The following is a 13,829-nucleotide window of genomic DNA, read 5'->3' on the forward strand; positions in this document are numbered from 1 at the left end:
GGATTTGTGTTCATGTTAAACTGGAAAACTGGAAAACATTTCAAAATAGAGAAAATAATACCGTTTTTTTCATATATCTCACATAACGAAGTTATTCTACTCTAATGTAAGATTATGGCGGTTAAATAATATCTTAAATGCGCAATGTCCAAAAATTGAGAGCGTCCTGTCCTGATATAAGGCGCCATCTACTGGCTACAATAAGTAGGAACGTGAATTCGATTCGAAGGATTTCATATACTTGTTGCTCTCTTTCGCTATCCCCATGTCTTGTCTGTCTCTCTCTCTCTCTCTCTCTCTCTCTCTCTCTCTCTGTGTGTGTGTGTGTGTGTGTGTGTGTGTGTGTGTCTGAAACTGTTTATAAAGCTACAAAATGAAAGAGCACACAGCTGCGCAGTCTGTTTACCAAAGAATAAACTTCTGGAGATTGGAGATGAGTCTATTCATAGACTTGGAGGCTATGACTAGTGAGGTGAAAAGATAATCTTCTTCTTCTTCTTCTTCTTCTTCTTCTTCTTCTTCTTCTTCTTCTTCTTCTGCATGTGTTCTGTTCTTCTGGTTAGCGGCAATATCACCGCCTATGTTGAGTCTTTCACTCTCACAACTTATTTTTCTAGTCTTGTGAGTGCGTCATCTGGGTATTTCCGCAACGTTTGAGTGGGTGGAGGCACCTCGTTCCCAGCCTGCTGCAAACTAAAGCATCTGGGGGCGGTGAGGAGGTTGGGGAGGTGGGGGGGTTCATGTAGCTGAGTCAAGCCAGTCAGAAAACATCGGAAGTGAAGCCCACATGTCTTAAAAAACAAAAGTCACTTTTTTTTAATTTTTAAATTTAATTCGATCAGTGTGTGTGTGTGTGTGTGTGTGTGTGTGTGTGTGTGTGTGTGCGCGCGCGCGCGCGCGCAAACTCGAATTCGTAGTTCGCATATATATACACACATAAACATTATATTACATATCTAAAAAAGAGGAAAAAAACAAAATATATGTGGTCAACATAATAGGAGAGTAGGAGTTGGAGTTGGAGTATAGAAAAATCATGACCATTTTTGTTCTCAGACTGATGTCTATTGTATTTGTCAGACTGAAATATTGTATCGTTTTAAAACAAGATCAATAAACATCTCCGAAGTCTCGAGAGTAAAATATAGCATACTCTTATATGCATATGATACATATTTTTTTCACATAATTACTGATGGACTTTTTAACAGGTGTTTATGGTGTTATTTCAGTTTTACATGTTTTTTTTTTTGTTTTTTTCAATTCAAATTACCAATGTTAAAACGAAGCCCGTGACTTTCAGACCAATGCATGTTTGTTTTCGGCAAGTTATCCAAGGAACTGATTAATCATTCAAGACGTTTACGGTTACGTTCGCTTTGTTTTTATTTCCCCCCACTTATACCGGAAGCTTTTCTGGCTTCCATATCAGGCTTTACTCGTCTGCTTTGCTCGGAGGGAGGCGGGGCCTGAGACACAACAGGGTCGCCCTGTCAAGAAGTTTTTTGAGAGTCTACATTAACTGCCTTGTTTTGCAGCCTCCATTAGCTTAAAAAAAAATAAATAAAAATAAAAATAAAAAAAAAATACGGAGAGAGGGCAGGTGTCGACGGGAAAGCGGGAGTCGGACACGGGCACAGCCATGGAGGGTAAGCGGGGACTCGGGCTTCTTCGCTCGGCCGGTAAAAACTTAGTCCAGGGACGGGAGGTGAAACCGTACGTGGAGTCGTTGCGCGCAGGGGAAAGCCCCGTTACCGCGAGCGCTACGCTAACACGACATGTCAGCCACTTTCCGACTGTGAGCAAAGAGTAGGAAGTTTGACTTAACTTTACCATTTTATTGCGTAAACCCCCCGGTGTTCTGGTATTTTTTTATTTTTTTTTTGCCCTTCGGTTGTGTTTACTTCCCTGTGTGTTGCTGTCTCACATGGCTCGGGTTGAACCACTTGGCAGAGCTGCCAAGAGGCCTCCGAATCCACCGCATGGATTTCACTGGCTCGACCGCTCATGCCGAAACCTCATAGAAAAATAGCTCGATTTCATTTTTTAATTTCCTTTCTTTGTTATTAGGTCCGTTTTCATTGCATCGCTGTCTCGGCGAATACCCCCTCGTCAATTCGGTCGAGACGAATTCCACCAGGTCGCATCCATATCGATAGTAATAATCACTATTGGCGGTTCGATCCGCCCACCTCCGTTTCGTGGACGGAAATGGTAGCATTTCTTCTTCACATAGCCTTGCTGTATGTTGTATATGCGTTGAATGACGTGGTTTAATAAATTGATATATTACTGTGATAAGTAATGTTGTCTGCCAGATGAAAAGAGTGAGGAAAATAGATGTGTCAGAGTCAATAACGTAAATCACTGTCAAACAGAACGTCGTGACAAGATAGAGTCAGATGTTCATCTCACATCCTCCAGCTGTGTTTTAACATCACACCGGGAGATTTATTGTGAAGGCCCTGCTCGACTTTCACTTTCTCAATGTCACACTCGTTTGAAAAATGAAGTAGTAGTAGTAGTAAATCCTTTGTCTGGGGTTTAAACAGAGGGAGGCATATTCCACATGCCCTGAGTGTGGGACAGCAGACATGTTCCAACTTGGAAAGCATCGCACTCAGGCTCTTTCTCTTCAGATTGAACGAGTCCTACTAGCTGATTGGTGGAGCCTCGGCCACCCGATCTGCTGTCACACCTTGCTTCTCCTGTGAATCTCAACAATTTGTTCAGCGAGCACCTGAAACCGGAGCGTGGCCTACTCCTTCCTCACAAAGGAGGCCTTTTCTCACCACAAGGCGGGTCACTTGACTCCCAATATTACACCCTGCCTGTCACTGTTTGCCTAATTATCCACTTGTCTTCCCTTATGGCGGACAGTTTACGGTCTGTAGTTATTATATTTAGGCCCGAAGTACGTCCGTTCAACTCCGAAGGAGCTGGCCAGTTTGTCCAGGCCACAGACACAAATGACAAACTCTTACTAAACCACAAGTATGTGCTGATTGCAGCTTTTTTTGGTTTTGCGTTGCCTGAACTGCCACTGTGTGTCACGTCGCGTTACAGAGTAAGCCACAAATCACTGGAGGACTTGGACTCAGTTGTTCAAACACATGTTCTGTTTCTCTGTCCACCGCAGGCGGCTTTGGGTGGAACCTGGGCCCATTTAACCAAGGTAAGAGGCCTGTTCTTGGAAGCTTTGAACGTCCTGTCTAAAATCAGTGGCGATATTGAGTCTTTGAGCAAACAGTGGGGTCGGTCAACATTGACAGAGTTATTTCTGTGTTGACACACTGATTCACGTTCGGTAGGGTTATAAGCCCAGCGTTTCCTAATGGAGGTGGCTGTGTCTTTCGTACATGCAAAACACTCCATCTGACCCTGATTGTTTTCCTCTCTCCTCCTCCCACACATTTCCACCACTTCAAAATAGGAAACGCCTTCATAGAGATCATCGAGCAGCCGAAGCAGAGGGGGATGAGGTTCAGGTATAAGTGTGAGGGGCGCTCAGCTGGCAGCATACCCGGAGAGAAGAGTAACGACACCACTAAAACTTACCCGGCCATCAAGGTGAGGGGGCGTCCAGCTTCTAATGGCTTCCTAAGTAGAAAGAAAGAGGTCCTAACTGGGTTATAAATCTACTTTCTGACAGTCTCTGTTAAGATGTGTTTTTGTTTTTTAAGCCAAGTTTTCTGCTTTTTTTTTTTAGTTAATTTTTTTTTTTTTTAACTCTCATCTTCTTTACTGTCACCACAGGCCAGTTGTGCATGAATGAACGACCGAATGTTGCCTAATTGCTCTATCTGTAGTATTCATAAAAGACCTAATATTTAACGTAAAAAGAAAAAAACTCAGTAGTGAGGGGCAGGTTATTCACTTCAGGAACAATAATAAAATCTACCCACAAAACTACATAGTTGCACAGCAATGTGATTAAGTTATTTGCAATTCTATGTAATTCTTAATAGTTTCTATATTTGCAAGATCCTATAGAAGCAGCCTTGCATGCTTAACAAAAAGCATAGTTAGCCCTCTTTGCAGCCTCTCGCAGAAGCAGGAAGGTACTTTGTTTCAGTTTTAGCTGAAAAACTGACTGTTTGTTCTGACTTCCGCATGCTTCAAAGGGGCCAAAGTCAAGGTGGTGAAGACGTCAGTGTTGCTGCGATGTTGTCTCAGGCCTGGGCTCGCTAGAGGTAGAGGAGGCGTTTAGTCTGTTGTGTAGTGCCTTACCTTATCAGTGAAGGTTAAAAATTACTTTAGAAGGACACGAGTGCTTCTGGCTTCTTGTTTATCTTCATAGGTGACCTTTGTAACATCACAAATGGCTGCTTTGGAGACGAGAGCAAGAAGCTTTTCTCATTTTTCTCATTTTTCTCATTTTTGAGGTTTCAATCCCGTTCACTGGCTGGCCGGAGACGCTCATTATTGTCAGAAACGTCGCTCAAGAACACCTTTCTGCCCGACACATTTCTGTTGCAGGTGCACAACTACAGCGGCCCCTTGCGCGTCCGCATCTCCCTGGTGACTAAGAGCTCGCCACACAAGCCTCACCCCCATGAACTGGTTGGGAAGGACTGCAAGCACGGATACTATGAAGCCGACCTGCAAGAGAGAAGAGTGCACAGGTACGTGTCTATGGCAGCGTTTAGATGCCTGAATTGCTGCCATAAGGGTCCAAGCTGGACATGAGAGCCAGGTTGACTGACCACGATAAGAATGTGTTTACCTGACCGCCTTGGACAAATTGGTCAGCGGCTTCTCTTTTTGTTTGGAGATGGGTGAAACATTAACAGCATCAATATATATATATATATATATATATATATATATATATATATATATATATATATATATATATATATATATATATATATATATACATATATACATATATACATATATATATATATGTATATATACATATATATATATATGTATATATATATATATATATATATATATATATATGTATGTATATATACATATATATATATATATATATGTATATATACATATACATGTATATGTATATATATATATATATATATATATATATATATATATATATATATATATATATATATATATATATATATATATATAAACACACACACATAAAAAGTCAATTTAGCCTCTGATTCCGTTCTGTGCTTAAAATCTGTCACGTTACTGAAGCAACCTCTTGTGTCAACAGACCCCTGCCAGTTATGTCATTTTGTTCGAATCTGGAATGACGCCATTTGACAAGCAAGGGGGAACTTGTGTTTTGAAACTCAAACATACATTGCGTACTCCCCCCCCCCCTCCCCCCCTGCCTGCACTGCGGCCACTGTTTGACTGTGACTACCAGTTTGGATTAGTCATTTGTTGTTCACTTTCTGCGCTGCTTTGGTCAAATCTCTGCTTTACGGCGTGGGCAGTAATGTCAGCGTGACACCACAACACAAACTTTACAGCAGCAATTTGCAGCTGTGAGGAAATGAGAAGAGTGGGAGAAGTCATCGGCTCCAGATGAGTTGGCCAGGTCCATCGTCATCAAACTGTCCTTTCCAAACTCTTTTGACTTGATGCTTATTGCTTAGCACGCGTCCTGAACTGTGATTCACCAATCGCAGCAGTTATATTAATTAGCATATTTTTAAATGCGCAAAACAAACTTTATTGCTGCTAGGTATTTACCAATAAAGATTTTTTTTTTTTTTTGAAAATCTTTCCATTTTCAACAATGTAAATATTTAATTTTACAATAAATTAAAATACAAAAAAATAATAATCTGCCATAGGACCTGGACATGTGTGGACACACTTCATACACATATATGTTTCGACATTTCTAAGTTTGAGAGTATTAAGTATAGACAACGCTTTTGAAGGTTCTTTCTCACTTTCGATCTGATGCTGCCGTTGCTTTCAGTTTTCAGAATCTGGGCATACAGTGTGTGAAAAAGAAGGATGTGAATGAGGCCATCACTTGCAGGCTGCAGACCAACAATAACCCCTTTAACAGTAAGTGGTTGAAACAAAATGCTAAAACAAAGCTTTTTCTGTGTTTCTGACCTTTCACTTTGATTTATGAAGCCCACGGTGCAACATGGAGTCACGGTGGAAACTTTCTAACTCGTCTAGAATGTCTACTGTTTCTTTAGTTTACAATGTGCCTTTTTAGTTTAATATACAAAATGGGCCTAAACAGAGGCTATTTCCTGAGTCTTAGCACTGCAATTAATTATCTTTACTTCATGGCAAGCTGGTGATTGTCATGGGCAGATAAAATAGCCTCCATTCTAAAAATACACAAACAGATTTTACTGGCAGCAGATTTATATTTGCTGCCAGAGAAGGAAACAAACTACAGCAGCCACAGACGCCCCCCCTCCCCCATAAATCACCATCAGTATTCACTGACAGTATCAGTTCATTTCATGCCTGAATAAAATAAAAAATAAATAAACAGTTTAACAGTACGGCTGGGAATTTCTCAAACAGGTTTCTGTCAATTTTGTCCCTCACAAGACCCTCTTGAAGTAGGTTTCAGTCTGATCAATTTTCCAAGACAGCCTTACAGACTTAATGCCTGATAACTTACTCTGAACACTGACACGAACGCTTTCACCTCTGACCCAATTAAAGCGCTGATAGCCGACACATGACAGGAAGCGGTGCTGCGTTGCCTGACTTGTGTGCCGCTCCCTTTTCCTCGCTGTGTCTTGGCTGCAGTTCCGGAGGCCAAGGTGTGGGAGGAGGAGTTTGACCTGAATTCAGTGCGGCTCTGCTTCCAGGCCTCCTTCACTCTGTCCACGGGGGAGGTCTTCCAACTGAGCCCTGTGGTGTCGCAGCCCATCTACGACAACAGTGAGTGGTTCCTGCAGCCGCGGTGCGACGTAGATTTTCCACTCCCAACATGCAGAGCAGTTCTCCTCTGACCTTGAGTGCGAGGACCTTGTTCCGCTTTACACAAACCTTTTCTTTGAACTGCACTGAAGACCTACTTCAAAAACACACACACATGCATACATATACACTGCACATACTGTTTAGATTGCAAATTATGTGTTTTTATTGATTTAGAAAGAACGAAAGAAAAAATGGACAAATATTTTCTTCTTTGCCAAAGATGGGACTTAATAGTCACAACCAAAGTCCATTTTCATTTGTTTTGCTTCTTCACGAATACGTGTCTTTTGTTCAGGGGCTCCAAACACAGCAGAACTGAAGATCTGCAGAGTCAACCGCAACTCTGGCTGCTGCAAAGGAGGGGACGAGATCTTCCTGCTGTGTGACAAAGTACAAAAAGGTTTGTTTTCACCCTGCATGGTGGCCCTGCCCCATTATTGGAAAAGGAGGCTTGCATAGAGAAACTGGGCTCGCCACTAGGCTCTGCTGCCACATGCACCAGTTTATAAATAGCGCTCAGCACTGACTAAGCAAATGCAAAAGTTGAAGGTGTGAAGCTGACATTACCAAGAACAAGCCTGCTCGCTCGCCCTCTCTCTCTCTCTCTCCATCTCTCTCTCTCTCTCTCTCTCCATCTCTCTCTCTCTCTCTCTCTCTCTGTGTTATAAATAGGAACCTTGCTGGCTGGCCCTCGTCATGAAATGCTCCATGTGATGATGTGATCACCTGGTTACGTTAACTTCCAGTGTAGCTTTTAGAAACAGAGGCACAAAAAAAAACAAGAAGTGGGGTAAAGCTACCTGCCTTTACATTATAATGGCCAAAATTGCATTTAGACAGTACCACTGACATATACATATTATACCTTTATATAACTTCTTTATTTCCTTTTTTCCTAATATATTTCAGAGCATTATAAAGCACACATGTAATTCAGTGTGTTTTCAGTCTTCAGTCTGTTTTTTCTCGTTCATGTTTATGAACTTGATTTGCTTTTTACTCTGCTTGTGATTCAACAAATATTAGGCTCATGGTTTTAAGTTGTGTTAAAGGCCGTCCGTCTACATCACTTGTCACACTTTCTGCTCCGTGTGCTACGGCACAAGCCAGTCCCACCATCCCTAAATGACTTTCTCTGCAATAAACCAAATGCTTCCCCTTTTTACAATGTAGTTTATTTTTTCAGGTGTTTTTTCTTATCATATATATATTGCTGTATTCATGCACTCTATGCGTCAGGATGCTGCGTTCTTGCCTTTGTCTAAAGAAGAACTTTTCTCTTTTTAGTGTGTATCATGACCTTGCATCAGTTTCTTGTGTGGGTGTGTTTCTGCTTATAGTCCATCTCCCAGAACTCCCAGTGTCCAGCACATATTTCCTTTCCAGAACCTTTTTTTTAATTTATTTTTTTATTATTGTTTCTTTCAGTTCTGTTCTCCAACATTAACAATTGGTTCATCAAAGAAAATGATGATTCAAAGAAGTAAATCCCTCCTTTTCTCTCAGTTCTTAACTGCAGTTCAGTGATGGGAGCCAGGCAGCACTGTGATGTACGTGCAACATGTGCTTTGTGTTTTAGACTTGAGAGATTTGGGACGCTCCCCTGAGCATTCTGCAGCTCAGTCAGTGCAGGAACACACACACACACAGACAGACACACACACTACAGCAGAATGGTAAAAGCCTGTGAAGCCTGAAATGAGTCTTTCAGGAGAGAGAGCTGCTTTTCCACTGAAAATTACACTTGACTTTATCATGCGGTCGACGGCTGTAACTAATTACAAGGCTTACAAGTGATGCAATGCTCTGTGATTTGGATCTTTATCGGTTGGAGATGTAAAGTTTGTCTTTACACCCCCACCCCCCACCCCTGCAGAGGACATCGAGGTGCGCTTCTTCCAGGACTCCTGGGAGGGGAAGGGCACCTTCTCCCAGGCCGACGTCCACAGGCAGGTGGCCATTGTGTTCCGCACGCCACCGTACCGCAACACTAACCTCTCGGAGCCAATCAGAGTCAAGATGCAGCTTCGCCGGCCATCCGACCGCGAGGTCAGTGAGCCTGTGGACTTCCAGTACCTGCCTGCTGACCCAGGTGAGGGGCAACCATCCAGCATCCAACTCTGCCGGAGATCTCCAATCATCCCAGGAATCTCATTAATATTTCAAATCAATTCCCCGTAGATGAGTACAGGCTGACTGAGAAGAGAAAGCGTACCGGAGATATGTTCCAGAGCCTGAAGCTGGGGCCCGTGCTGTCTAGCGGTGAGTTCATCACCTTTGCTTCAGTCCTTTTTGTGTGATGGAACGATTTCTCTTTTTTTGCTGTTAAATATTTGCAATATAACCAAGCCTATTGGGTGTGCAGTGACCATTCCACAAGACAGACGGCCCACGGCTTCAGGGAGGAGAATGGTCACTGCCAAGCCTCCGTCAGTGGTGGCGCAACCTGGTAAGCACATTTCAAATTCTCTATCTGCCTGCTTTTAAATCTGTGGCTTAGCTAAATTTTGTTCCATCTCTGTTTTTTTCCCTCAAGAAATTCATGTAGTCTCTTACAAGCCTCATCAGTAAGATACCAAATAAAGCAACATGCAATTGGGAAAAGTTTAAGATTTTTCAGGGGTCAAATTTCCATTCATGGGTAATGTGGAGAACCTTTAAATCTGGGATGTTTTTTTTTTTTCTTTTCTTTTAGGCCAAATATAGTGCACATTGAGAATGTGTTAGTTGTTTCGGCACTGCCAGCGTTAATTGTGTGTAATTTGCTCTGTGTTTTCAGCACCTGTGATGCCCGTCGGTGCCAGCGGGGCCAAACCCCAGCCCTCTTACTCTTTCAACCAGCCGGGTCAGCTCTTCTCTGTCCAGCCCAAGGTGGAGTCTTCTCCCTCGTCCTCTGCTGCAACCTCGAGCCAAACGTGGAGGATCATGGAGAGCCTGAACCTGGGGCCTCAGTCCAAAGCCACCGCCGTGCCCAGCTTCCCAGGTGTCCAGACCCAAGCCTCCTCCTCCGCCGCCGCCTCCTCCTCCAACACCACCGCTGCCCTCAACCAGGACTACTCCACAGTCAACCTCTCAGACCTGCATGAATTCTTCCCAAACATTTCATCTGCCATGGCCCAGGAAGCGGCGTCCTCTCAGGGGAATGCGGCCTCCTCACAGGCCAGCAGCGCCTTCACCCTGCAGGGTTCTCAGTTCCGTGTGGAACCTGCGATGGTGGAAGACGACATGCCAGAGTTCCCCAGCTTTCCTGAGCCCCAGGCGCCCGGCGCTCTGGACAGCATAGACATGGGTGACTTTGAGGACCTTCTGAATCCCGCCCTCATCGCCGATTGTGGAAACGGCGCTTCCATGTTGAGTCAGGTGTCGTGCCAGCAGGTTGTGGCACCCAGCTCCTCTGGTGCAGCCCATAACGGTGGCGCAGCAGCCGCAGCCCACAGCTCCAGTGACCCCACTGGTAACCCAGGGAGCACTTGGATGAATTACCCCAACAGCATCGTCAGCCTGCTCCAGAATGAGGCCATGATTGAACCTTTGCCTCACAACAACCACCGGCCCCCGGTGCTGGACGAGTTTGACGAGCTGATGTCAGCCGACGAGGATCGACTCATTTCTATTTTTAACAACGCCGGCCAGGCCAGGTTTGTGCCCGGACACCCGACTTAAGAAGCAGCACTTCCTTTGGACTTTATTGCAAGCTTCTCCTTCTCCTTCTCCTTCTTCTTTTGTTAAACAACAACCACTTGCCATTTTGCTCCTTTAACCTTCAGAACTGAAACTCCCGTGTTACTCAAAGACAGAAATGGGAGACTTTGTGGATATGAAGGGCTGGAAGAGACGGAAAACTGATCCCTCTGGAATTGCATTAGGAAATACCTGGAGTCTCGGTGGGGTTTGGTAGACGGAGCGCTTGACCAGCCTTGTACACAGCGTAATACAGTCAATTGTTAATTTCATCACACTTGATATGTGCCAATCATTAACTTTCAGAACAACCATCAGCATATATTTGACTAGAATCATGTTGGATGCATTACTGGGGGCAGCAGTTTTAAAGTTTCTTGGTGCTGTACTGTCCTGTCAGGACTGTATTGAGGTGATTTTTTTCTAGAAGATGTAAAGCATGATTTCATGCTGCCGTTGTTATGGTATTAGCACTGTCATTCAGCGAGTTTGTTTTTTTCTTTTTTTTTCATTGTAAACAAAAAGGCTTGTTTACTATACGTAATATGCCCCCCCCTCCTCTTTTTTTCTTTTTTTTTTTTTCACTTTTTCAAGTAAATATGCCCATGTCAGACATTGTTTAAATGCTTTTTTTTTTTTTAAATAGCAGTTACTGTAACAACCTTGTAATGCTGGTAGCTTTGTTGGGTCACAACATAACGTACACTTGTACCAAGTACCAACTGAAGGGCCATGTGTAAATAACTTACCAGCAACATTAATAAGTACATGCTCATAGCAGAGAGGCCGTACCAGATCTTGTATTCTGTCTGGTAATATAATTTTTTTTTTCTGGTGTCTAATCAGATTTTTCAGTTATTTTGTTTTGAATAATGGTTGTTGTTTAATTCAACTGCTTGTGATCTCATGGTCAAATTGCAATGCTCTTGTAGGAAAAACTGGCTTTGTGAGTTTAAAAAAAGAGAGACTGTTTTATACTGGTATGATGTAAGCAGATTAAACAAAGACATATAATAAATGATTGAGGTTCACTTTGAAATAAATGAATAAATCACACATTTGGATGGTCTGTGAAAGTAGACTTTTATTTTGGCAACTGAACTCATCACCATCCAGTATGAAAAAAGGCCAGAAGGTATATAAACACATCGTAAAACAAATTCTCATCCAATTTCAAATACAAAACTTCTTGTAATAACAACATATAAATCAGACAACTTGTCAGTCAGGCAAACGACTGTGTTGTAGAACCTCAATAATACACAAAACTTGCTACTGATGAAGATAACGTTGAGTTAGAAAAGGAAAAAAAAAAGTGACATCTGGTCACTTACAAATGATCACAGTCTTATCAAACAAGAAAAACAAGGAGTTTTACGTGCATTTTTGCCAAAGACAGACACCAATATTTGAAAATTCAGCCGCCGAATTTGAAAACGACTGCAGCCATGCAGTACAACTCAGACGGATGGGATAGTTCATTTCTTCATACGCTTGTCCAGGTGTAAACTATGCTTTTCTGCAGAGCTGAATTATGTCACTTCAAGGTTGGTGATTTTGTTGGTGACGCAGGAGCGCCTGGGGACGCACTCCAGGTCGAACTTGCTCTCGTATATGGTGGGGCAGAGCTTCCAGCGGTTGTTCCGGTAGATTCCCAGGTACGTGTACACGTCTGGCTTGTAGGAAAGAGGGCATTTGACCCCAGCGGCGCGGATGACGGAATCCAGCATCATCACTTCGTTTTCATCCGTAAAGTTCTGGTTGTAGGCGCAGATGACCTGCTTGGCCTCTCCCTTGGGGTTATGGGGGCTGACTTTGACCAGGGAAATCTTGCCATCCATTGCTGCTCTCGCCACACACTCCCAAGCGCGGTCAACCTTGAAACCAGAGTCCAAGTGCATCAGCCACTTCCCTGTGAGCACACCGTGGTTCAGGGCCAGTTCCTTCACCGTCTGGAAGTTGGCGGGCCGGCCGCCGGCCAGCTGCTTCTCCCAGCTCTCCTGCAGCCCGGTGACGTCCCCGGTGTTGGGACAGTGGTTCGCTCCCACCACGGCGATCCACCCCACAGGAGTTGCGCCACCTTCCTCGTCGCCAAATCTGTACACCTGCGAAGGCCTGTTGCTCTCCAGCCAGGCGTCGAACTCGGATCTGGGAGTTTTCCTGGAGTCGAACACAATCCAGGGATCCATGTCCGCAGCCATGGCCTCCGCAGCGTACGTCTCTGCAGCGAAGTTGCTCTCCGTGTCACCATCAGCCGGGGACTCCTCTTCCTCCATAATGCAACTGTTGTGAAGCTCACGAGAATTTAAACTTGTCCTGGTTTGGAAAAGAATGTGACATTTTGAATGAGAATACACGGGCAGCAAGCGAACAATTGATCCTTGGGACTGGCGCATTTACAGCTTGCGCTTGTTTACTACTGCTGCTAGCTTAGCCAGCTGCGTTAGCAACCCTGGTTCGGCAACAAGCGACGGCGCCCCATCGATTACTTCACATAAATATTCTGCCTTCAAATGCACGGTCGTCTCCGGATGACGTAAAACGAATTGTTCAAGCCGCTTAAGTTACGTATTCCAAAAGTCATCGATACCCTAAAGAGGTTAATGGTACCTACCTATACATTTTCCCCCAATCGCAAACCTCATCTTTCCTTCAAAGTGATATTGCTAGTAACTAGCTAGTCAAAACCAACCACGCTGAAGACTATGGCGTAATATACACAATATAATATCATCATTGCAATAATGGTTCACTTTGGCCGTTTACCAACCTGCAGACGTCGAAGTTTTGCCCGGTGTTGTCCAGAATTATTCGTCCGGTACGGTACAAGTGCGTTATCACTGTGCCGAACGTTCCGCAGCATCGAAGAGAGCGATAGAGAAATAATTGTCGCAAAAATAATTGAAATGTGCACACTTTCCTCAATTTCAAATTAGTTACAAATTACAAATAAAATAAATATACGTACATTAATTTTATTCCATCCGTTTGTTTTTATTCGGCCAGGTGGCTGGTAAATACAACAAAAGTGCGTCACTTAAAAAAAAAAAAAAAAAAAAAAAAAAAAAGAATACACGTCACTATTTTAGCTGGATGTGCAGTAATAAAAACACAGAACTATAAAACTGATTTGTTGCTTTAACAATACTTCCTTCACGTTGCCGAAATAATTCCTATAGAAACACGTCTGCACATTAATTTGGCTGAGTTATAAAGACGACCGTCGCTCTCCCTTTTCTTATTACGCGACGGGC

General features: G+C 43.4%; 3 protein-coding genes across 5 annotated transcripts in view; 2 read left to right on the top strand and 1 right to left on the bottom strand.

Annotated features, from left to right (window-relative positions):
• LOC142893398 (equilibrative nucleoside transporter 2-like) overlaps nt 1-13,829 on the top strand; it is a 279,352-nt gene that overhangs the window by 35,057 nt on the left and 230,466 nt on the right. The gene's annotated exons all lie outside the window — the stretch shown is intronic.
• rela (v-rel avian reticuloendotheliosis viral oncogene homolog A) lies at nt 1,469-11,540 on the top strand. The gene is made up of 11 exons (XM_076033929.1): nt 1,469-1,649; nt 3,140-3,175; nt 3,434-3,570; nt 4,480-4,625; nt 5,915-6,006; nt 6,718-6,852; nt 7,190-7,294; nt 8,771-8,986; nt 9,076-9,156; nt 9,260-9,343; nt 9,674-11,540. The coding sequence occupies exons 1-11, from the start codon at nt 1,643-1,645 to the stop codon at nt 10,555-10,557; spliced, it is 1,923 nt and encodes a 640-aa protein (XP_075890044.1). The 5' UTR covers nt 1,469-1,642; the 3' UTR covers nt 10,558-11,540.
• Nucleotides 11,640-13,787, bottom strand: cunh11orf68 (chromosome unknown C11orf68 homolog). 3 transcript variants are annotated; one of them, XM_076033932.1, is made up of 2 exons: nt 13,544-13,787; nt 11,640-12,891 (listed from the first exon to the last, which is right to left on the bottom strand). In XM_076033932.1, coding segments are annotated over exons 1-2 (786 nt in total). In that variant the 5' UTR covers nt 13,546-13,787; the 3' UTR covers nt 11,640-12,107. The 3 variants fall into 3 exon arrangements, with proteins under 3 accessions (XP_075890047.1, XP_075890048.1, XP_075890046.1); XM_076033933.1 differs by lacking the exon at nt 13,544-13,787 and adding an exon at nt 13,346-13,481; XM_076033931.1 differs by lacking the exon at nt 13,544-13,787 and adding an exon at nt 13,190-13,335.

This window comes from Nelusetta ayraudi, unplaced genomic scaffold (genome assembly GCF_046127955.1).
Source record: "Nelusetta ayraudi isolate G7.1 ecotype Tasmania unplaced genomic scaffold, CSIRO-AGI_Nayr_v1 ptg000042l, whole genome shotgun sequence".
Taxonomy (NCBI): domain Eukaryota; kingdom Metazoa; phylum Chordata; class Actinopteri; order Tetraodontiformes; family Monacanthidae; genus Nelusetta; species Nelusetta ayraudi.